Consider the following 26,424-nt stretch of genomic DNA (forward strand, 5'->3'; position numbering starts at 1 on the left):
TTCACTGAAATCTAAACAATCTACCTTCCAGAATCCAACTGCTTTACATAGGATGCTCTTAATTTTATTCGTAACATCTAAATATGTAAACATATGGTATATGGGCTTCTATTTCTATTCTTTCCCAAGTGTTTGTGAAGAATCTAAAATGTTAAATGAAATTGGCTAGAACATTCTTCACATTTCCTGCTCCGTATATGAGCCTGTGGTTGCTTTTGGTCATATGAGTGTGACTAAAGAATCTAAAAAGACTCTTAGGAAAGAGAGTGACTTCAACATTTAATTATTAGTAAAATGATTTCTCCCCCCCTTCATTCTTGTCTTCTACCTTTGAGAATTTCTTTGATTTTATCTCTGACTTAATATAGAGGATGTTATATATTTAAGTCAAAAGCAGTATAAATTGTAAAATAAAAATGTGAGCAGCTCTTAAGTTCCAGATGTTTCTCTATAGTATGCTTTACACTGCATATGCCATTTAAATAATTGAAAAGCACACATGCATATGCTAGATAAGTATGTAAATTGACATTCTTTTTTCTTGAAGAGTAATTCAATAATACAAATCTATTACATTTTACTTCAAATAAGATTTTACATTTTTATTTGGAAATGTATTCAAGAACTATACTTGAGCATAGGCATTATTACGGAGCTTCCATGGCTGATAGTGAATGTTTAAGAATGTTAACTACCACTCTATTGCTGTGTTTAAAAATTGGATATAAAATAGATCTGACATAGTGAGTTGGGAGAGAATAGAAAAAGAGTGACTAGATAATGAACACTGCAATGGAGCATATGAGGGGAAGAACTATTCAAAAGGAATATATGATTAGGTATTATATGCATGACAATAATATGGAACAAGGGGTTCATTGCAAAGTGGACTGAGGACAGGAGTAGGAAGGGTGAGGGAGGGAAGAAAATATGCAATAATGAATATATAAAAATTAATAAAAATAAATTTTAAAATATTAGAAATAACCTACATGTGCACCAATAGTATACTGGATGTCAATGTATTGGAATATTTTATTGCTGGTTAAGCAAACATTTTGTTGCTATTATGTGCTGTTGAGTTGGTTTTGACTAACAGTGACCCCATGTGGCACAGTACAATTGTTTTTTTGGTGTTTTTTTTTTCTTAGAGAGATTTTCTTTTTTTAATGTCCCTGGGTTTTTTGGGGTTTTTTTTTTATTCATTTTAATGAAAGTTTACAGGGACTTAGGGTTTCCAGTCATTCATAGTTGCACTTTTCTCCCTGCCCACCCCTTCCCCCAAATTCACTTTTCTCCTTGATGAGTAAAATAAAAACTGTTTTATTGCTATGGCATCCCTATCCCCAAGTCCACTTCACTGTACAGACTTCATTCTGGACTCCTGTCATGACAATAATACCTAATCATATATCCCTTTTAAATAGTTCTCTTCCTCATCTGTTGCAATGCAGTATACATCATTCCTCCCCTTCTTCTCTGTCTTCCCTCTACCCCAATGTCAGTCCTGTTTTACAATAATGGCCCTATGCAATATTTGTCCTACTCTGTATAATGTCCTCTAGGGTCAGCCACTTAGCATAATATTTCCTGAGTTCCTTGTTTTTCAGTGCTGCATGGTATTCCATTGTGTGAATATATCAGAGCTTCTCTATCCATTCATTTGTTGATGGGCACTTGGGTTGTTTCCAGCTCTTTTCTATTACAAATAGAGACACAATGAACATGGAAGTGCATATATCTGCTTGGGTGGCGGTTATGGTTTCTTTAGGGTAAATTCCCAGAAGTAGAATTGCTGGGTCAAATGGTCTATTTGCAACCTTTTGAAAAAGTACCATGCAGCCTTCCAAAGTGGTTGCACCATTTTACACTCCCACCAACAGTGAATAAGGGTTCCAGTTTCTTCACAACCTTGCCAGCGTTTCCTGTTTGTTGTTCTGTTAAATTTTGCTATTCTTACTGGGGTGAGATGATATCTCATAGTTGTTTTGATTTGCATCTCTCTAGGGATTTTCAACATCTCTCTTCATGTGTTTGTTGGCCATTTGAATGTCTGTTCATATCCATGGCACAGTACAGTTGTACCACAGAGGGTTGTTTTTTTCTTTTTTAATGAAGATATTGTTGTTGTTGTTGTTGTTGTTAGGAGCTATCCAGTCTATGAAGACTCATAGAGACTCTAAGAACAATGAATCTGCACCCTGTCCTATCCTGTACTATCCTCATCATCTCCAACATACTTTAATGTATTGCTGTAGTTATTGTGTCAATCCATTAATATTGATAAATTTTTTCCTATTTACTAATATTCTATCTTTTTTATGGAATAACCCTTCTTAACAGCGTATCCAAAGTACATGAGATGAAGTGTCACCATTCTTGCCTCTAAGACACACCATGGTTGTACTCCCTCAAGGACGTACTTGTTTGTTTTTTGTCATCCCTATTCATTGTCCAGCTCTCAGATGCCTAGAAAATGATTGGAAATATCATGGCCTGAATCAGGTGCACCTTGATCTTCAAACTTACATCATTGATCCTTAATACTTTGGAGAAATTCTTGACAGTGGGCTTTTCCAATTCAATGCATCTTTTTTATTTCTTGACTGCTGGTACCAAGGGTATTGATTATGAATCCAAAAATCATTGACAATTTCAATCCTTTCTTCATAATACTATTTACGGGCCCAGAAATAAATGAAGATTTTTGTATTTTTTTCTTTATAAAATTTTTATTTTATACTGGTTTACTTACAAATTTCATATACATTGTTTTTTATACCAGGTCTTTCCCCTTTCCTTTACCCACCCATCACTCCACTCATCAAATTGTATGACCCAATGTTTAAGTGCTTCCTCCCCACTCATCCTCATCTATCTGCCCCCCTCCCCACCTTGGATCCTCAAATACATTATAAAATAATGGTCTTATAAAGTATTTGTCTTTATGGGAAAGAATTCGTTCACTTAGCATAATGCTCTCCAGTCCATCCCAAGTTAGATAGTAATTTACAAAATCATTGCTCCTGCATGCTGCAGAGTATTCCATTGGGTGAATGCACTATAATTTCTCAATCCATGCCATTGTGAATGAACATTTGAGCTGTTTTCCTGTTCTTGCTATGGTGAATAATGCTTCTATGAACATTGGTATACAAGTCTCTGTTTGTGCCTCAGTTCCCATTTTCTCAGGGTATATTCCAAGCAGTGGAATAGCTGGGTCATATGGAATTTCTATGTTCAGCTATTTAGGAAATGCCAAACTGCCGTCTAGAGTGGCTGAACCATTTTACAATCTCACCAACAATGTATGAGAGTTCCTATCTCACCACATCCTCTCCAACATTTATTACTTGTTCCCCTGTTAAATTTTGCCACTGCTACAGGTGTAAGATGGTATCTTATTTTGGTTTTGATTTGTCTTTCTTATTGCAAGTGATTTTGAGCATTTAATCATGTGTCTGTTGGCCATTCAAACGTCCTCCTCTGTGAAAAATCTTTCTATGTCTCTTGTCCATTTTGTAATTGGATTATTAGTCTTTTTCTTCTGGAAGCCCAAGAGTATTCTATAAACATTTGTTATGAAACCCTTGTCTGAAATGGAATTGCCAAATATTTGTCCCAGTCAGTAGGTTTTCTTTTCACCCTGTTGGAAGAAGTTTTTGATGAGCACAGATATTAAACCTTTAGAAGGTTTCATTCATCAATCTTATTCTCTTCAAATTGTGCATTTCTGGCTGCATTTTGAAGTCTCTTTATACCATAGACTAGGCCTTCTAAGCTTGATCTCAGTTTGCCTTTCATGAACTTTATGGCTTTAAGATTTAAATATGTAATCCATATTGAAGGCTGCCATCCTTGATTTTCTGTAGCAATCACCTCAAACCTTCTCAGTTTCAGTGAGCAAGGTTGTGTCATATGCATAACACAGGTTATTGAGGAGTCTTCCTCTTATCCTGCGGCCACATTTTTTTCTCTTATCCTGATGACACATTCTCCTTCATAAAGTCAGCCTTCTATAATTATTTATGCAACATACAGATTGAATATATATGGAGAAAATATACAGCCCTGACAATAACTTTCTTTATTTTAAACCATAAAGTGTCCACGTGCTCTGTTAGGGCAGTACCTTCTTGGTCTAGGTTTCATATGAGCACAATTAAGTAATCTGGGATTTCCATTCTTCTCATAGTTATACATAGTTTGTTATCATCCATATAGCTAAATGCTTTCACATAGTCAATAACACACAAATAGACATTCTCCTGGTGTTCTCTACTTTCAGCCAAGATCCATCTGACACAAGCAATGATATTCCTTGTGCCATGGCCTCTTTTTCTTATGGTGTTGGAATAGAGTACTAAATATACCATGGACTTCCCAAAACTGCACAGATATGCTTTGTAAAAAGTACAGCCAGAATGGTCCTTGGAAGCAAGGATGGCAAAGCTTTGTATCACGTGTTTTGAGTATGCTGCTAGCAGAGGCTATTTCTCGGCAATGAATATCATGCTTGGAAAGGTGGAGGGTCAATGTAAGAGGAGACGACTCTCAATGAGGTGGATTGACACAGTCTCTACAGCAATGAGCTTAAGGATGTCAGAGGTGATGAGGACAGCACAGAATAGGACAGGGTCCAGGTCTGGTATTCACAGGGTTGCTATGAGTCATACTTGAGTTGATAGCCTGGTGGCAAGAAGCTGTGCCACAATGCTGAAGACACATGATTCAAATCCCAACAGTTGTTCTGCAGCATAAGAATGGTCAATCTGCTGTGCAATTAACTGCCTCTGAAAATCTACCAAAGGGTCATTTATCAGTGGATTCTGTCCCAAGGGTGCACAACAACAACAGTATGGCCTTTTATAAACCCAGCTTGAATGTCTGAAAATTTCTGTGTATGTACAGTTCTAGCTTTTAAAAAATATAATATTCAGCAATATTTTCCTTGCATGTGATACTAATGATATTTCCACATTCTACTGATCTTGAGAATGTACTGTAAAGTCAGAACTTACAGCTGACTGACCTTCTTGTGGGTTTCAAGAGGCAGTAATCATATAAGTAGTATAGCACTTGTCTGTCCATTTGCTGTACAGAGGTAACTCATGGTTGCATGATGCTAAACACTGTAATGCTGATGTGTCAAATGCTATAATGGTTACCCATGGTGGACAGTGTTTGGTGGAGCTCCCCATTTAAAACAAGCTTGGAAGCAGGAGTGGCATCCACTTCCAAAATAGCTTGCCTCTGGAAACCCTATGTACTTGGAGAAATGATTAAAGTTATACAAGTGTTCAGGTCTTTTGTTCATTAAGTCGCCATGAGTTATCTATGACTCAACAGCACTTAACAACAACAATCACATAGAAGATTTCCCTACTTTATCCTTCAGAGCAGTTAGTGGATTCAAACTGCCTGCCTTTTTGTTAGTCATGCAACTCCTTATAAGTAAGCCACATGAACTCCCTCAAATGGAACTGTTGTTGTTAGATACCGTCAAGTCGAGTATGATTCATAGTGACTCTATGAATAGCAAATTTGAATCTATGCTTATCCTGTGTCATCTGCATCCTCTCCAGCACACTCAAGCCCATTGCTAAAGTCACCGAGTCAATCCATCTCGTTTGGGGGTGTTCCTCTCCTTTGCTAACCTTGCATCTTTCCAAGCATGATGTCCTTTTCCAGGAATAGCCTCATCTAGCTCCATGTCCAAAATATAAAAGAAGAAGCTTTGTCATCTTTGTGTTCAAAGAATACTCTGGCTGCACTTCTCGAAAATTTATGTATTTGTTCTTTTGGTAATCCATGAAATATTTAGTACTCATCTCTGGCTCCAAAACTCAATGGTGTATTAATTATTCTTCTGTCATCCTTAATTATCCAATTAATTAGTATATAGTCGTGCTATATATTTCTTTTTTTCAGTTCTTTTATTGTTTGCCTTGTATATTTTGCAGCTCTGCCATTTGGTGCATATATATTTATTATGGTTATGTCTTCTTGTTCTGTTGGCCCTTTAAGCATTATATAGTGACCGTCCTTGTCCTTTGTGATGGTTTTTGCATTGAAATCTTTTTTTTATCAAAAATTAATATTGCTACTCCTCTTTTTTTTTCTGGGTGCAATTTACTTGGTATATTTTTTCTACCCTTTAATTTTTAGTCTTTCTTTATCTTAACTTTTCAGGTATGTTTTTTGTAGGCATTATATTGGTGGGTTTTGCTTTTTTATCAAATATGTTACTCTTTTCCTCTTCAGTTGTGCATTTGAACCATTCATATTCTGTGTAAATATTAAGAGGCAAGATTTTAATGCTATCATTCTGTTGAGTTCTTTTTGGTGGTGTTGCTGGTTAGTTTAGTCCATCCTGCTTTCTGTGGTATCTCTGTAAAAAGGACGTCTCTCAGTGTTTTCTGCAATGCTCGTCTTGCTTTCACAAACTTCCTTAGGTTCTGCTTTTCTGAGAGTGTCTTGGTCTCCTCTTCATATTTGACAGATAGTTTTGTTGGGTACAGTATTCTTTGTTGACATTTGTACTCTTTGAGTGTTAGATATAGGTAATCTCTGTGGTTTCTGCTGAGAAATCAGCACTTAATCTTATTTGCTCTCTTTTATAGGTTACTCTTTGTTTCTCCCTATCTGCTGTTAAAATTCACTCCTTATCTTTGATTCTGGCAGATTTGACTATGATATGCCTTGGTGTTTTCCTTTTGGGATCTATTATATACGATTGTTGCTCAGCTTCTTGAATATGCATGATCTCATTCTTCATTATTCCTGGAAAATTTTCTTCTAGTAATTGTTCCACAACTTTCTCAGTCCCTTTACTTCTTTCTGTTCTAGTATTCCAATTATGCACATGTTATTCCTCTTGATGGTGTCCTATATTATTGTTAGACTTTCTTCCCCCCCCTTCTTTTTTGATTCTGCTTTTAGTTTTAACAGCTCAGCAGTGACAATTCTATCTTCTATTTCACTAGTTCTGTGTTCCATCTCACCTCTAATGTCTCATTTCTTTTATATGCACTGTCTTGGATTGCATTTTGAAGTTCCTCTTTGTTTTTTCTTGTAGTATCCTGTAATTCTTCGAGTTTGTCTTTTACACATTGAAAATATTCAGTCATTATTCTTTTGAAATCTGTGTCAAAATGTTCCATCATACTTTCTGGCTTCAGGAAATTCATTGATACTGTATAACTTTTAGGGGGTGACATCTTGTTTTGGGTTTGGGTGTGAGACAGTCTGCTTCTTCTGTGTCATTGCTGTGGTAGAGTTTTTCCATACTGAGGCCTTAGAAGGTTCTTGGTCTGAAAACCTTAGCTCAGGAAGTTACTGCTGCAGAGGAGGGTGGGGCAGCTACCCTTCCTGAGTTTCTCTCTGAACTTTTTACTCAAGGGAAGACTTGCTTCAGCTGGGGAGAGATATGCCCTGGGAAGTAGCAGCCTTCTGTTAGGCAACTGCTGCAGCTACATAGGTTCAAAGGTTCTGTAACTAAATAGAGCTCAAGCTCTGGGAGAGGGAGGAAATGGCTTCACTTTTGATATTGGTGTCCCTGACACAGTTCAGAGGGGCGACAGTAGGTCATTCTCCAGGCAGCAAGGCCAGGGCATCCAGGTTGCAGGTGGGAGCATTCAGAAAATGTGGCCAGGTCCTCCAGGTGCTGGAGCAGCGGTGTCCAGGTGGTGGGTGAAAGCACCCAGGTTGTGTAGTGAGGTCTTCCAGGCAGCAGGTTCAGGGGTCAGGTCAGTGGGGCTGGGACCTCCAGGAGGAAGGGCCATTTACTTTTCATGGGGTTTTCAAAGTCCTGTTATTTAAGAAGTAGACGGCTCATCCTGCTTTCTAGTCTTTCTTAATCAGAAAGCTCCACCAAAACCTGTTGACCATGGGTAACCCTATGACATTTGACACACCAGTGGCACAGCTTCCAGTATCAGAGCAATCCCAAGTTATCTCATAACAGCAACTGACATACAAATGCCAAACAACTTAGAACAATATTCTCCCCAGACACAATTAAACATTAAAATGTAAAAAAAAAAAAAAATTTAAAAATGCCCAGACAGTTTACACCCAACTTTCTCAGCAATAAAACAAACCCCACCCTCTAGAATCCAACTGCTCCAAACTGAAGATGCTTAGTCAGGGCCAAACCCACCTTTAAATATAAAGACCCACCCACTAGGTCCTGATTGCTTAAATAAGAGGCTTCCAGCCCACAACTGATTATTAATGAAATAAAAATGGCCAATCAGCTTACACTTGATTGTTAACAAAATTTTATAAAATTTCCAAACAGTTTACACCCCACTGATGGCCAAAAAAACCAAACAGCTCTGTTTTGGAGAACATGCAGCCAGAGCGCTCTTTGGAAACAAGAATAAGACTGCCTCACATACTTGGGCATGTTTTTAGGAGGGGCTATTCTTTGAAGAAGGGCATGATGCTGGGAATCGGGGGGGGGGTCTGTGAAGGCTATGGAGACTCTCACATGAATAGATTGACATGGTGACTGCCACAATAGGCTATTGTTCCTCAGCAAGTGTGAGGATGGCCTACTATAGACCAGGGATCAGATCTTTTGTTCATAGCACTGCTATGAGTCATACTCTAATCGATGACATCTAACATGAATAATACATCTGGAAGAACCACCACCTCCTTAGCCAACTGGAAAATATCCATATATATGCTCATTCTAATCAAAGATGACTCAGTGAAATATGAAAGGTATAGAAATAATTAAAAATATTTAAAAATATCAATTGCATAAATAAACCAACTCTTATAAAAAATGAGATCTTTTTATATAAGTCCAAATACTTTGGAATTATAAGAGTTTAAAAATAGTACAACTATATTTTTTTGCATTATTAAATGAGCAAAGTAGCTCTGGTGGCCCTGTAGGTAAGGAGCTACACTGCCAATCCCAAGGCAGAAATTCTATTTCACCAGCTGCTTCATGAGAGGAAGGTGGGCTATTTTTTCCCCATGATATTTTCAGCCTCTGAAAACTTGCTAGAGGGTCAGCTATGAGTCAATTCTAACTTAATGGTACTTGACAACAATAATAAATGTACAGAGGATGGTATTAGTAGAATACCAATGAGATAGACTGAGTAAATGAGAAATTACTATTGTATAACTCTCATTTGTATTTCCCAGAATTCTTAATTTTCTTTTTCGGTAGGAACTACATTTTTTAAAGCATAATGATTTTTTTCAGCTGTTGAGAATTTCCATTTAGGATTCATTATATTATGTAAAAAGCAATAAATGAGTATTTATTCTCTTTTTTTATTTTATTTTAAGAAAATCTTCATGTTGAAAGATTGAAATGGACAAGAAAAAGGAGATCGAGAAAATATTGCTATGCAAATATACTTTATTATTGATCTCTGTCTGAAGCAGTTCTATTTTTTAGACATTGGAACTTCTAAACATTTTCTATGACCTCACAAAGTTCAAATGTATGTCAGTAGAAAGATGACTCAAACAACTATAAACATTTGAACTTTCATTGCCTGTTTATGCAATCAGTGACTTCTCTTGTGGATCATTCTGCTTGCCAACTCTCTTCTAATATACATCCCTTTCTTGAAATATTGACTTGAAGATTCCATGCTTCTTTTTGAGAGAGTCCTAAATAATGTAATGTCTCTTGAAAAGTTTATTGTACTTAGAATATTTATCTGGTATCTGCTCTTATGCCAGGGAGCCATCTATGACAGAAGCTGTTCATGAACAGGAGCAAGACAAGCAGTGGTTGACCTTACGGCCCAACTGGGAGACCCTCAATGGGACCACTTTGCATGAACTTCTGGTAAAAGGGTAAGAACTCTACCAAAAGCTGTGTGAAGCAGGGGACAAGCTTTTCTTCTCTTTCTAACTTTATGTAATCTAAATTAGTCATATCAATAAAAAAATCCATAAATGGCTAAAATTTTACAATAAATGCAGTTTATTTTTATGTCTTCTCTCTGGACTCAGAATTTCTTTACATGGCTAACTACCTTCCCTCTCCCACCCTTTTCAATGATCATTACAAAAACATGTGGGAAGGGGGTTACATTTTGTCTTTACTGTTGAGGTTTTCTCCATAACCTTGGTGAATTGAATTCTCATATTCACATTTCCTGCTTGAAACTTACTAATAGAAGCAATTGAAGTCATAGTAAACAAAACAAAACAAACCAAAAAACCCCAACAACCACTCTGACAAAACTACAACTGTTATAAAAAGTGAAGGCATACAGTGAAGCTACTATCAAGTGGTCTTTAACATGCACTGCTGAAAAATTTACCTTTGAAAATCACAGCATCTTAAACAGGGTTGTTTGCCTTGTCTATGGTGATGGTTAGGGGAGAGGATTTAAGAGAAAGATAAATCAAGGAAATTAGCAAATGTAGTTTTTATTAAATGTTTATTACACCACAGGCATATTGCTAGATCCTTTTACATCTGTGAGTTCATTTAATCTGTACAGCAGACTCAAAATAGTAATAATGATTAATGACTTGGGGTTGTATTTTTTTTTTAGCCAAGACAACTAAACTTTAGGGTAAATATTTACTCAAAGCTCACAGATCATGGATGAAAAGTGACAATTACTGAATTCTAGCTAAGGTTTTCTGACTCTTAAGTTTGTAATAAATGGTAGAGAAACTGTTTCTTAAGAATTCCAAAGATGAAAACTAAATGTGGCTTACTTCACTTTAGAGTGTCTTGACAATTTTCACCTAGATCAATCTCTAGAATTGCTTCACATTTCTAATTATTTGTCAACTGAAGTATTAATTCTTACACTCTAAAACAATGATCTTCATTTTCAACAGAGTGATTTGCTATCCATAAATGGGAATGCCAGAAAAGTCACTATAGATTAAATTAATCAATCCATCTAAACTAGAACTTGGTAAACTCACTTCTAATCCTAGCCTACTAACTAGATGTTGTGGTGTTGTTGTTGTTAGGAGCCATTGAGTCAAGCAGACACATAGCAACACTGAGAACAACAGATCTAAACCCATTCCTATCCTGTAACATCCTCATACTTCCTGACATATTAGAGCCAATTGTAGCAGTCACTGTATCAAACCACCCGGTCAGGGGTCTTCCTCTCCTTCCCCAGCCCTCTGCCTTTCTGAGCATCATGTACCTCTCCAAGGAATAGCTCCTTCTAGCAACATGTCCAAAGGTGAAGTTTTATCATCCTTGCCTCCAAAGAGTGTACTCTGGCTGCACCCTCTCCAAGACATCTATGTTTGTTTTGTTGGCTATCTCTAGAATGTTCAGTACTCCTCTCCAATACCACAGCTCAAAGGCATCCGTTTTTATTCTGTCATCCTTATTCATTGTCCAGTTCTCAGATGCATAGCAAGTGATCAGAAAGACCATGATCTGAATCGGACACACATTAGTTCTCAGACTGACATCATTACCCCTCAGTAATTTGAAGAAAGCACTAACTGCAAACTTTCCTAGTGCAATATGTCTCCTGATTTCCTGACTGCTGGTACCAAGGGTGTTAATTGTGGATCCAAGTAAGAGGAAATTGTTGACAGTTTTAATCTTTTCTCTATCTATCATGATGTTGCCTATTGGTGCAGTGGCAAGAGTATTTGTTTTCTCCATGTTGAGACACAATCCATATTGAAGATTGTATTCTTTGGATTTTTGCAACAACTGTTTTAAGTTCTCCTCACTTTCAGTAAGCAAGGTTGTGTCATTTGCACAAACAAGTTATTCATGAGTCTACTTCCAATTTTGATGGCACATTTTTTTATAGAGTCTAACTTCTCAAATAATTTTCTCAGTGCAGACATAGAATAAATTTCGAGAGATAATACATTGCTGACACACTCCCTTCTTAATTTCAAACCACATAGTGTTCCTTTACTCTGTTTGTACAACAGCTCTTGGTCCATGTGTAGGTTTCAAATTAGCACAATTAAGTGCTCTGGGATTCCCATTCCTCTCAATGTTAGCCACAGCTTGTTATGATCCATGTAGTCAAATGCCTTTGCAAAGTCAATAAAGCATAAATATAGACATTCTTCTGTTATTCTTCACTTTCAGCCAGGATCCATCTGACATCAACAATGGTGCTCTGATGCCACAGCCTGTTCTAAATCTTGCTTGAACTTCTGGCAATTCCCTGTCTGTGTACTAGTCTAGCTATTTTTTAATAGCCTTAAGTAGTATTTTGCTTGCATATGTTATTAATGATATTGTTCAATAGTTTCCACATTCTGTTGGGTCACCTTTCTTGGGAATGTTAACAAATATGGAACTCTTCCAATACATTGGCCAGAAAGCTGTCCTCCAAATATCCTTGCATAGGTTGGTGAGTTCATCCATGGCAACATCTATTAATTGAAACAAGTCAATTGGAATTCCATCTATTCCTGGGGCCTTGTTTTTTTCAATGTCTTCAATACAGCTTCCACTTCCTCCTTCTTTACCATTGGCTCCTGCTTATATAATACTTCCTGAAATTTTTCAGTGCCAGTCAGTTTTGGGTTTTTTGGTTGTTTTGTTTTGATTCTTTGTATTCCCTCCATCTTCTTTTGATGCTTTCTGGGTTATTCCCCACAGCATCTTTCAATATTGTGACTTAAGGCTTAAGTTTGTTTATCAGTTCTCTGAGCTTGAGAAATCCAGAGCAAGTTCTTCCCTTTTTATTCTCCAATTCTAACTCTCTGCAGATTTCAGAAGGAAGCTTTGAAAGAGCTGAAAAGAAGATTTCAAAGGACAGCTTGAGAAGACAAAGCATTATAATGGAAAGTGCAGATAGCTGGACTAACTAGATATATGACCTTAATTACTACATTAGACTTCAATTTTCTATCAAAGAAGAAGTTGGGAGAGATAAACCTTTTTGTGTTTTCCTGCTTCCAAAACCTATGTGTCCATTATATTAGCAAGTAACAACTTACTGGTTTCTCTGTTTGAGGTAATTCTAAAATCTGAGAGAATATAGAAATGAAGAAAGGAGGCAAGCATCCTTGTATCAAGCAACACACTTTATTAAAAAAAAAAATGTGATTTGAGTAAAAGCTTAGAGAACAAGTTGGTTTTCCACAAAACCATTCATACATATTTTGTTTTATGACATTGGTTAGAATATTCACATTGTAGCTTTACTCTTTCTACTTCCTCTCTGTTGTCCTCTGTTCTATTAATCCTTCTATCCTACCCTTTCTTAGTGTCCGAGCCTTGTTCCCAGGGCAAATGCAGTCTCTCTGATCTCCTATAGTTGATTCTTCTAAGGAGTAGGGACCTCCCTGGTGTTATTGTTCACCTGTGGCCTATTGTTTGGCTGAAAGTTGAGCCACAGAATGGGTTTAATTTCAGGCTGGAAGAGTGATTAAGGGCCCTTGTCTCCAAGGGAGGGTTGGAAAGATGGGGGTGGATTCTGATTCTACCATCTAGAGTTACATAGAAACATTTTTTCTTTTCTTTCTCCTGTGTCATAGACCTGAAACCTAACCTGACAGTCTTGGAAGGATTATTTCTTAAGTCTAAATGTTCACTTCTTTGATTTGACCTTTAAATATTTAAGATGATTCTTTATTTTTTCTTTTTAATAACCCGTAAAACTCTCCATAAACATAAACACCTGACACGTTCTTTCCTCATTATAGATTCTGAGATTCTGTCCTCCCTTGCCCTCTCCATACCTTGTAAAATAGAGTTAGAGTTAATATTCTTTGTATGACTATCATCCAAGACAATGTTGGGAAAGTTTAGCAATAAAAGTTTATCTTCCCACAAATGTGAAATTACATAATGATTATAATGAAACAAAAAAGTACACACAAATGTACAAAAAATTCTCACCATAAATAATAGTAGACCACAACTGTGCCTTGAAAATTTCTGCACTATGTGTAATTGTTCAAAGAACAATAGTCAAATCTCTGTCTTTTGCTTTGCACTGATAACATGTTTGCAATCATCTTAATTCTATGCCATTTTATATTTCCAAATCTAGACAGTCTTGTCGGAGCAGAAGTATGATTTCTCTTCTGTGCAGTAAACAAGGTGAGAGCGTCAGTGATTTAGAAATGGAATATGAAATTAATTAAAATAGGTTGGCTTGGGGAAAACAATAGTTTGTTCCTGGCAATAGAAAACCTATTTAGTTCACTTTGGCGATATTTAATGAAATGTGTCTTGGCTTGCTCCATGGTAGACTGTGGGCATCGCCCTGCTGCCCGAATGAACAAGAGGATCCTGGGTGGTCGCACGAGTCGCCCTGGAAGATGGCCATGGCAGTGTTCCCTGCAGACTGAACCCAGTGGACACATTTGTGGCTGTGTTCTCATTGCCAAAAAGTGGGTTCTGACAGTTGCCCACTGCTTTGAGGGGTAAGCTGCACTTTTTGTTCCCCCTTTTGCCGGAATGTGACCCTTACATTACTTAGATATTCTAAAGGATATGTATAATTCCGTAAAGCCTTTTCACTTCATTCACTGTCATTGATCTGCCTTTATCTCCTAAGATTGTTCTTGGTGTTGCCAGTCAGTGTATATGCTATTCAATAATTGGCAATGTGTGTATATTTGCTTATAATTTATTTTCTGATCAAAAGGAAGAGGCTAACTCTTTTTTTAAAATAGCTTTCAGTTTATTACAAATATTTAGTATTGGCTTTCCAAATTTTCCCCTTTTTGTTTTTATCATAATTATGTTATCATCTATATGAGCATCCTTTATGCACAAACAAATAAAACAAATTAAACATAATAAACTCAAAGAAATACTTTCAAAAATCTCCATATGATCAGAAGGATTCAGGTTGAATATTCCTTGAAAGTTTGTTTTACTTGTCTCTTTGCCACAGTGCTTGCCAAAGCCAATTCTGATTAATCTCCTTTGTCAGTGTGTCCTTTGCCATTCCCTATTACTCCTCCCTGAGAGAGATTTCACCCTGATTCATAAGGAAAAGGGGATGGCATATTCTCTTAGCTACTTCTTGCTGAAAAGGGACGCTGTAGGTTTCAGGGTGAAGATTTTCTCTCACTACTCTAAAGGACCCCTTTGGCAATAGGAAACACGTAGACTATTGTGGAGATTGATTTTGGAATTTAGATGCACTATTATCAATTGTGTTTAGCCATACATGTTTATATACTTGAAGATGCATCATGCAACTGTTGCAGCCTAGAAGATACAAATTTAACTAACAAGTTAAAAGTACACAAGTCAAAAATTAAAAGCAATAATATTCCAAGTAGAGGTTCTAACAGTGGCACAAATCAAGTTACAGAGGGAAGGTAGTTCTTAAAATAAAAGGCTTATTGACTAGCACTTTGTCTATTATAGTATAAAGGTTAGGAACCACAAGATGTAGAGGTTCAACTGTAATTTATTGTTCTTAAGTCCTGGACCAAATTCCATCTACCACTGGGTTGTTTTACACCTCAGAAGTCCACATGCAAGGCAGAGGTAAAAAACTGCTTATGAGGTTTTCCATCAATTCCAACAACTAAGAAATAGTGAGAAGAATTGGGACCTTAGAAGGCTTTTAGGACCAAATAATGGGCTCTTGTGTTCAGGAGAAAATGAATATACTTACCAGTAGTGTTAATGCTTACCCACGGCTCTTCTGGGAGGATCTAAATTGTTGAAGCATCCTCCTTTGTTTCCAGCTGGAAGCTGGGGCTTGTCAGTCCTGTCAACCACGAGGACCTGATGTGGGCCACCCCTGGCCAAGTGTCCTTCAGATCCACACTTAAAGAGTGAGTGGGAGCTTCCTCTCTACTCCCTTGCCTATCTGTGGCTCTCATGGAAGAAGCTAACTCTTTAGCCTGTATGATTCTTTTTTCTAGTCCTTTTAAATTATTCCGCTATATAGGAATTTAAACACAGATAATTTACTTGCATACTACAGAGAGATTGAACTTCCTTCCTCATCCAAGCTACGGTCTTTACAATGACTTGCTGTGCATCTGAAAGTTGGACAATGAATTAAGGTAACAGAAGCGGAATCAATGCCTTTGAGAGTACTGAATTCCTCATGAACTTCCAAAAGAACAAGTAAGTCTATCATGGAGAAGTGCAACAAGAGTGCTCCTTAGAGTCAAGGACAGTGAAACTTCAACTCACATTCTTTGAGCATGTTATCAGGAGGGGGCCAGCCTTGGAAAAGTACATCATGCTGGGAAAATGGAGGAACAGAGAAAGAGAGACCCTCAACAAGATGGACTGATACCATGATTATAACAACGGGATCAAACATGTCAAGATTGTGAGGACATCACAGGATAAGGCAAAGTTCAGGTCTGTTGTTTAGAGAGTTGCTATGAATTATAGTCAACTTGATGGCACCAACCAATTATATTGAGTTTAGATATTGGGAAAGCTGATGAGTAGGTTAAGAAGCAGAAGTAAAGGGAGAGAGTATGCCTAAAAGGAACAATAATGAGACCAAGGAAAGATCTACCTCAACCAAACATCACTGCTGAAGACTCACACCTGTAGTTCTAGCTATCTATAGCTTTTTTAAGTGGTTTATGTCTTTATTTTAATAATAGTTACATTAATAGATCTTCCTTTTATACAAATGGATAGTATCCTATCACACTGTACTTCAAGATGTATCTTGAAATGTTCTTTTTTACTATGAATACAAATCTATTCTTACTCAGTTTGTCATTGTCACATAATAGGTCCTGTGATTGCCTCATTCAAAGTCCTGTGATTGCCTCATTCATCAGTTGACTAATGCCTATGATGTCAGTCTTTTTTTAATGAAAGTTTGCAGAGACTTTGGATTTCCATTCATTCACTGTTGCACTTTTTTCTCCGTGCCCAACCTCCCCCTCCTCTAGTTCACTCTTCTCTTAGAAAAAGTAAAAGAAAAATTATTTCATTGTTATACAATCCCTCCCCCAAGTCCATTCCACTATGGAGCCTTCGTTTTGAAAATTCAAAGAAAAGTTCAATTGTTATACAATCCCTCCCAAGTCTACTCCACTATGCAGCCTTTTATCTGGACTCTTGTCATGACAATAATACCTAATCATATATCCCTTTTAAACAGTTCTCTCCTTCATCTGTTTCAATACAGTATATATAATTTATCCCATCTTTCTCAGTCTCCCCCAACCCCGATGTTAGTCCCATTTTACAGCAGTAGCACTATACAGTATGCATCCTTTGTGACTGAGATATTTCAGTCCAGCTATCTATAGCTTTTAACCTAAGAACATAATAGAAGAATTTAGTATGCTCACTTAATTGGAAAGTCAGATATTGGACTGGATATATAGTTGGCACTCTGTCTCTGTTTCACAATATTAAGGGCTAGAAGATTCCAAGACTGGGAGCTGAAATCATCTCAAGTCTGGTGGTCATTGCTCCCTGGTGGCTGTGGATTTCAGCTTCTCTCTCTATGGAACTCTCAACATGATCATTGGAATCTCCCAGAGTGAACTTCCAAAAGCAAGTCAGGAGAAAACTTTATATCACCATTTTTTACTTTTTTTTAAATCCTGTGTAATGGGTTAGGTATTTAACTGCTAACGGAAAGTTTGGCTGTTCAAACTAACCAGCTATTCCATGGGGAAAGGTTGCAATTTGTACTCATTAAGATTCATAGACTCAGAAACCTGATTGAGGTGGTGCCATGAATGGGAATCAACTCAATAACAATGGGAAACTTGGGTTTCCAAAGCCACATAGAATCATTCCAACTATATGATTGGTCAATGCAGTTAGTTACAAAGCTACACCTAGAAGAAAGAAACATTGATGGTTTCTTTTCTCAGAAGAAGGAGTTGGGAGAATTTTAAAAGCCTTAGGGAGTTTTGGCTACATAATCTGTAGTGAACTGTACTGCTAACAGAAAGGCTGCACCTTGTCAGTGGTTCAAACCTACCAGCAGCTCCATGGGAGTAGGATGGGTAATCTCCTCCTGTCTGATTTGTAGCTTTGGAAATCTAATGGAAGGTCACTGTGAGATGGAACTGACTCAACAGCAGTGAGTTATAAGAGCTATTGTCCAATCCATTCTATTCTGATGATCTTAGTAGCTTCACTTTCCTTAAAGTGATATTAGATAAAAATAGCCAACATGTGAAACAAAAGTAATCTACAGTCTTCAACTAATTAAATTGACTACCATCAATTTAATGTGCCATTAGAATCAGAGGAAAACTCTTCAACAACCTGCATCGTGCAGATGGCACATCCTTGCTTGCTGAGGGTGAGGATAACCTGAAACATTTGTTGCAGAAAATCAAAGACTGTGGCCTTCAATATGGATTGTTCTCAATGTCAGGAAGAAGAAAAAAAATCCCCACCTGTGGACCAATACGCAACATCATTTTAGATGGAAAAAAGTTTTAAGCTGTCAATTATTTCATCTTACTTGGATCTACAATAAACAGCCTTGGATTCAGCAGAAAGGATATTGAGAGACATATTACACTGGACAAGTCTACTGTCAGGGACCTCTCCAAAATACTGAAGAGCAATGATGTAATATAAAAGACTAAAATTTGCCCGATTTAGACTATGGTCTTTTCAGTCAGAAAATGAATTAGGAAGACAGAAGAATTGATGCCTTTGAGTGGTAGTGTTGGAGAAGAGTAGTGAATATTCTATGGACTGCCAAAATTACAAACATTCTACACTCATAGATATTAGAGTAATTAAGTATCAGCTTTTGGAGTCATAGGTAGCCCTTCTTGCTTCATAATATCTTTTTAATATTTGTTTCTTAATGTGCTGAGTCTTCTAATATATAAGAAGTAAAAACAAGTACCTGGATCCTATGAATAATAAATAAAATAAATGTGCTTAGAACAATGCTTGATCCGTAAATATCACAAACAAATATGTCTTGGGAAAAGTGTAGCAGAGTGCTCCTTGGTAGTGTGGATAGGAGGTTGGTCTCACACACTTTGGGGGTTTTGTTAGGAGATGCTGTTCCTTGCAAAGAGGTATCTTGCTTGGAAAGGTGGAAAGTTAGTGAAAGAGAAGATCCTCAATGATATGAATTGACACAATAACTACAGCAATAGGCTACAGTGTCAGATAGGATGAGGATGTCACAGGATAGGACAGGGTTCAGATCTGGAGTTCTTAGGGTTGCTATGAGTCATACTCAACTCAGTGGGACCTAGCAACAATAATTACATTTATCATTTTGTGCTACCAACACTATTGTTCATCTCCAAACATGTTTCAGCATCTGAAACAAAAACTTGGTACTCCCTGATCATTCTCTTTCTTATCCTAGTCTTTGGGAGCTGTTTATAAAAATATGTCATTATGAACGTGTCTACTTTGGGCATGATGTCAGGAGAAGTCAGTTATTGGAAAGGTCAGAGGAAGAGAGGGGGATCCTCAACCAGATGTATTGACACCGTAACTGGAAATACGGGCTCTGGTATATTAGAGATAATGTGAATGGCACAGGATAGGACAAGAGTCAGACCTGTTGTTCATAGGGTTGTTATGAGTCATAGTTGACTTGATGGCATCTAGCAACAGCAGCAGATACTTCATGAAAATGGAACAAACAATATTCATTCTTTATATTTAACTTATTTCATCCAGCATAAGGTGTTCAAAATTTATTTCTGTCCTACAAGGAATCAGAACTCCATCTCTCTGTCTGGCTGAATAATATTCCATTTAAATATTTAACACATGTTGTTTATTCATTTATGAACACTTGGATTGTTTCCACTTTTTAGCTTTATGAATGGTACTCTGATATGAACACTGGTGATTGAGTGGTTATCAGAGCTTTTATCTCCTCTACTCCTTGGAGGAAAGGATTTTGAAGCCTCATCTGACATACTTTGGATATGTTGCAAGGAGGCCCCAATTTTGGGGGAGGGACATCATACTGGGAAGGGTGGAGTGACAGCACAAGAGAAGAAGACCCTTGATGAGATGGATTGACTCAGTGACTGGGGTTAGGGGGATAGGTTTGTCATAGACAATGAGTTTGGTTCTAGATAGAGCAGGGTTCAACGTTGTTGTATGTAGGATCACTATGAGTCACAAGTGACTCCACAGCTCATAATAACAACAACAAGCACTGTATTGTACTTCCCCAGTGATCTAAAGGTAACATCTGTTTTTAATAAATTTAAATTTATCACAAGGCATCATTTCTTGTTTTTATAACTGTGTTTCATACTCTAGACTTTCAAGAAAACAAATAGAGATGGTGAAACCAAGCTTCTCCTTAGGGGCTTGAATTTTGAAGCTGTGTTTCACATACTTTGAGCATGTGATCAGAAGGGACCAGTCCTTTGAGAAGGACATCATCCTTGGAAAGGTGGAGGTACAGCACAGGAGAAATAGATCCTGGATGAGAAGGATTAATACATTAACTAGGGTAATGGGGATAGGTGTATTGGAGTCAGTGAGACTAGCTCAGATCAGGGAAGGCTTCTGAGCTGTTGTACATGGGGTGGCTATGAGTCACAGGTTATTTGACAGCACACAATAACAACTAAAGACTTTTGTTTGTAAGCTACTTTTCTCATTTAACAATATATCATGGCTTTCTCTGAAAGTCAGTTAACAGAGCTTTAACACATATTTTTTCAAAGCTAAATGATATTACATAATGAATTTTAAAATGTATTCTTCTGTTAATGGATATCACGGTTAGCTTCAGTTTGCTACCATATTAACAATGCATTAGTGACCATTCTCTTACAAATATACTCACCTAATATTACTCCTTTTACAAATATGTTGTTGTGGTTGTTAGGTGTCATCAAGTTGACTATGATTCATAGAGACTCTATAAACAATAGGTCTTCAGTTTTCCCTGTCCTGTACCATCCTAACAAACTCTAATATGTTCCCTTGTTATAGTCACTGTGTTATCATTGTTGTTGTTAGCTGCCATTGTATCCAGTACAACCCTATGAACAACAGATCTGAACCCTGCCCTATCCTGAGCCATCCTCACGCTTCCTGACACACTAGAACCCACCGTGGTAGTCACTGTGTCAGTCTACCTGGAAAAGGGTCTTCCTTTCCTTTGCTGACCCTCTATCTTTCTGACCATTATGTTCCTCTTCAAGGAATAGCCCCTCCAAGCAACATACTTGAAGTATGTGAGGTGAAGCTTTGTGTCTTTGTCTTCAAAGAGCACTCTGGACAGTTATTGTGTAAATACATGTTCTCCAGGGTCTTTCTCTCTTTCTCTGACTCTAGACCTTTTCCAGCATGATTTCTTTTTTTCCAAAATTTCCTGAACCACGTCCAATATATGTGAGATGAAGTTTCTCCATCCTTGTCTCTAAGAAGAACCCTGGTTGCACTTGCTCCAAGATACATTTATTCTGTTAGCAGTCCACAGAATATTCAGTACTCTTCCCAACTCTGTCTCAAAAAGGCATCAATTTCTTCTGTCGTCCTTGTTTAACTTGCAGATACATAGCAAGCAATCAAAAAGTCCATGGCTTGGATATGGCACATCATAGTCTTTAAATTGGTATTGTTGCTCATTAGCACTTTGGAGAAGTCTTTGCCAGCAGATTTTCCCTATGCAGCACATCTTTTGACTTCTTGACTGCTGTTACCATGAATGTTGATTGTAGAACCAAGTAAAATGAAATAGTTCACAACTTTAATTTTTTCTCCATTGATTATAATGGTTCCTGCTGGTCTAGTAGTGAGGAATTCCCCCCCCCTTTGATACTTATGTAACAATATTGAAGATTGTAACCTTTGACCTTCTATAGCAAATTTTTCAAGTCCTCTTCACTTTTCGCAAGTAAGGTTGTGTTATCTGCATAACTGAGGTGGCTAATGAATCTTCCTTCAATCCTGATGCCACCTTTTTCTTCCTATGGCCCAGCTTTTTAAATGATTTGCTTAGCATACAGATGGTGTAGATGTGAAGAAAGGGTACAACTCTGACACACACTTTTTCTGATTTTAAACCAGTGATAAATTGAGAAAGAATGGTGTGCACTCATAGACAATAAGAACATTTTAAGATTTATCCTGAAGTACAATGTTGTGAATATTAGGATAACTTTCTATAAGCATATAAAGCCTGTTAATACAATTATTATTCAAATAGACACACCAAGCTGAAAGGCCAGAGGTGAAGAAATTGAGGACTATCACAGGCTTTTTCAGTCTGAAATTGACCAAACATACAACAAAATACATTAATAATAATTGTTGACTGGAATGCAAAAGTTGGAAACAAAGAACTAGTAGTTGGAAAATATGCACATGGTGCTATGCATCTGAAAGTTGAACAATGACTAAGGACTACAGAAGAATTGGTGTCTTTAAATTGTGGTGTTGGAGAGGAGTACTGAATATCTCATGGGCAGCCAAAAGAACAAACAAATATGCCTTGGAGAAGGTGCAGCCAGAGTGCTCCTTGGAGACAGGCATGGTGAAATTTCATCTCACATACTTTGGACATGTTGCTAGGAGATGTTATTCCTTGGAGAGGGACATCATGCGTGGGAAGATGGAGGGACAGCGAAGCAGAGGAAGACCCTCAACAAGGTGGAATGACACAATGACTGTGGCAATGGGCTTGAAGGTGTCAGAGATTGCGAGGATGGCACATGATAGGACAGGATTTAGATCTATTGCTCGTAGGGTCAGTATGTGTTGTATTTGGCTCAATGGCACCTAACAACAACAATATCTCTAATGTTAAAAGAGTTTTTTCAATGAATAATCATTAATTATGCAAACTTTAATCAATCTATCTCCATCCTCATTTCTATCACCATGTGCATATTTTCTAACTACTAGTTCTTCCTTGTTTCCAACTTTTGCATTCCAGTCACCAATTATTATTAATGTATTTTGTTGTATGTTTGGTCAATTTCAGACTGAATAAGTCTGTGATTTGACTGTGTGGATCATAACAAACTGTGGCTGACTCTGAGAAGAATGGGAATCCCAGAATATTTAATCGTGCTAATGCGAAACCTATACTTGAACCAAGAGGCAGTCGTCAGATCAGAGCAGGACAACACTGCATGGTTCAAAATTGGGAAGGGTGTACATCAGGGATGTGTCCTATCTCCATACCTTTTCAACATGTATGCAGAGCAGATTATCCAAGAGGCTGGGCTCTATGAGGAGAAGCATGGCATTAGGATTGGTGGATGATCTATCAACAATTCGCATTATGCAGATGACACAACTTTGCTCGCTGAAACTGAGGAGGACCTCATGCACTTACTGCAGAGGGTCAAGAGCAACAACGTCAATCTAGAGACTAAAGTGTTCCTGATCCAGGCTATCATCTTTTCAATTATTTGCTATGCATCAGAGAGCTGGACAATGGCTAACGATGGCAGAAGAAGAATTGGTGCCTTTAAGTTGTGGTGTGGGAGATTAACAGTGAAGATACCATGGACTGCCAAGAGAACAAACAGGTCTGTCTCGGAGAGAGTGAGACCAAGTTGTCCTTGGAGGCAAGGATTTTGAAGCTCCATCTCATACACTTTGGTCATGTGGCCAGGATTGACCAATCCTTGGAGAAGGACATCAAGTTTAGGAGAGTGCATGGTCAGTGCAGGAGAGGAAGACCCTGGAGGAAATGGATTGACACAGTAACTGGTGTCATGGGAGCAGGAGTGTCAGGGGCAGTGAGATTGGCTCAGGATAGGACAGAGTTCAGAGTTATTGTGCATAGGCTCACTATGAGTATCAGTCAACTAGACAATATGTAACAATAATAACAACTGATACTCTTGCTTTTACATAATAGACATAGAATATGCCAAACTCCATAGAGGTACAGAGATAGGTACACATTTTCTTCTTTGAGGAGCCAATCAAATAATGAGGCGGACATGTAAGCATACAATTAGAACATAATTATAAAACAGACATGCATATAGTCAGTTATTTGATCACTCTTTGCAGGAAAAGCAGAACAAGTTCTCTCTCTGAGAGCTTTTAAGGTGCAAGACCAAGAAGTATTGGAAAAGTCTGCATAATATATCAGGAAATAAAGCTGTGATGTTATTGCTTAGGAAGGGACCAGATGTTCTAAATGTTTTTTCCCAGTTCTGTTTTATAACTCCATGATATGTAGAAGATTATACTAGCAAAAGGACATTCATCAAAACATGATTACCTAAGCAAACTCAACAAATCTTTAAGCAAGCAACACTTCATGCTAGTCAGTCCAGTTTCACTTTGTTATTTCTCTATGTCATGTCCATATTTCCTCTTTCACTGACAGATCTGTGGTGTTAAGGCAAAGTTTTGCGATAGAGAAGAAATATGTGTTTATAATTAAGGAAATGGATATGATATCAAAGGTCTTGGTGAAATGTCATGGAACATTAAACTTAACAAAATTGTCATGAGGGGTCTGGTCCATCCATTAGAACTTAGAAATTGCCCAACTTCAAATAAGCTTTTGTTTGAATGTGTGTTAATGATCCTCGTTTGATTTTTTAATCTCTCCAGTGGCTCTGAAAACTTGGGGAACTTCTTCTAATTGTGAACCTTACTCTCTGCTGGAGTCATCAACTGCTGCAATTAATGGGATTTACTTCACATCCTAATCCTGTACTTTGGCAAGGCCCAGCATGATCCATCTGTAGATCTTTTCAAGCCTGTCTCATTTAATTATTTTTGTGGGGAAAGGAAAAGTTTGTTTTATCTTTCTATGGAAAGATATTATAGTCTTTTAAATGAAGATTAAAGACAGAACATGAGATATTAAGTTGACCAGATCAAGTACTACATGCCTTAGTAACATTCAGCTTCAAAAATTCTGAATAAAATCCTTGGGCTTTCCAAGGTAGTCATTTTTATATCTTCTTCCACCTCTGAAAGATGGAAATACAAATTTTCTAGGCTGACAAAAGCTAACAATTTCCAGAAACATCTCATTCATTTCTATGATACCTGCATTAAAAACTATCATCTCACTAAGTGACCAGAACCCTTACTCCTACCATATCACCTACATCTTGATTTTGAACCCCTCCAAGACATTTTAAAAAATTTTTTTTGTTTTATTTTATTATTTTTGTGTGTGTACCATCAAATCAGATCTGACTGGTACAGGAGAAGATTGTCCCTCCATCTTCAGTAAAGCATCTGGTGGATCTGAACGCCCCAAGACTTCTGACTGTTTATCTTCATATTCCTTCTCCTTCCAGTTAACACAACCCATCCATCTTCCTCTCATCTCCTTAACTTATCCAGCCTGCATTGCTCCCTTGGCTTATCACTTTACTCCTCTCAGCCAGGACATTTACATTATAAATCCACCAGTTATACTCAGATTCTCTTTTTATCCTTATTGCCATAAACTCAGAAATGAGTCAAAACTGACTCTCCCGAGTGGTTCCAAAACTATATATCTCATGTTTCCCATTTTTTCCCCCCTCTGGTGATTTGAATCACCAAAATGGTACAACCTTTTGATGAGCAATACAACACACTACAGGCTAGGCCACCAGAATTCTCTTGTTGTTGTCATGTGCTGTTGAGCTGACTATGATTCATAGCGACCCTGTGAACAACAGATCTGAACCTTGTCCTATCTTCTGTCATTTTTACTATTTCCAATATATTCTTGGGCCCATTGTTACAGTCGCTGTATCATTCCATCTGATTGAGGTCTTCCTTTTTTGCACTGGCCCTCCATCTTTCCAAGTATAATATAATTTTCAAAGGACTGGCCCCTTCTGAACATATACTCAAAATATGTGAGATAAAGTGTCACCATGTTTGGCTCAAGGATCACCCTGGTCACAATTTCTTCAACACAGAATTCTTTGTTCTTTGGCAACCGTGGAATAGTCAGTATTCTTGCCCAATGCCACAACCCCAAAGCATCAGTTTTTCTTCTGATATTCTGATCAACTTTCTCATTGGACAGATATGTGGCAAGCAATTGAAAAGACCATGGCTTGGATTAGCCATCCCTTAGCCTTTAAACTGATATCAATATTCTTTAGCATTTCTAAGAGGTCCTTGACAGCAGATTTTCCCAATGCAACATCTCTTCTGAGATCTAACTGCTAGCACCAATGGTGTTAACTGTGAATCCGAGTAAGATGAAGTTGTAGATGGCTTCAGTCTTTTCTCCATCTATTATGATGTTGTTATTGGCCTACTGGTGAAGATTTTTGCATTGAGTTTTTTGTTTGTTTGTTTGTTTTTATTTTTGGGTTGGTGTTTTTTTTTATGTTGAGATATAATCCATACTGAAAGCAATAGTCTTTTATAGTCTGCAGCAAGAACTTAATTTTCATTCACAGCAAGCAAGTTTGTGTCATCTGTATAACATAGATAGTTGTTGAATCATCTTCTAATCCTGATGCCACATTCTTCTTCACAAACTCCAGAATCCAGCAATCCTTTCTATATACCCTTCAGAACTAGTACACAGCATAACTCCAGAATGCAGATTAGTGCCTTGACCA

The 26,424-nt window shown here is 37.5% G+C and overlaps 1 protein-coding gene across 1 annotated transcript in view; it reads left to right on the forward strand.

The window, feature by feature from the left end:
* Positions 1-26,424, forward strand: part of CORIN (corin, serine peptidase) — a 431,554-nt gene that overhangs the window by 376,952 nt on the left and 28,178 nt on the right. The window contains exons 16-18 of the mRNA XM_006894163.1: positions 9,718-9,834; positions 14,001-14,050; positions 14,202-14,376. Coding sequence (XP_006894225.1) covers positions 9,718-9,834; positions 14,001-14,050; positions 14,202-14,376 — 342 coding nt within the window. The remainder of the gene's footprint in view (positions 1-9,717; positions 9,835-14,000; positions 14,051-14,201; positions 14,377-26,424) is intronic.

This window comes from Elephantulus edwardii, unplaced genomic scaffold (genome assembly GCF_000299155.1).
Source record: "Elephantulus edwardii isolate Elephantulus edwardi_28Jun2011 unplaced genomic scaffold, EleEdw1.0 scaffold00137, whole genome shotgun sequence".
Taxonomy (NCBI): domain Eukaryota; kingdom Metazoa; phylum Chordata; class Mammalia; order Macroscelidea; family Macroscelididae; genus Elephantulus; species Elephantulus edwardii.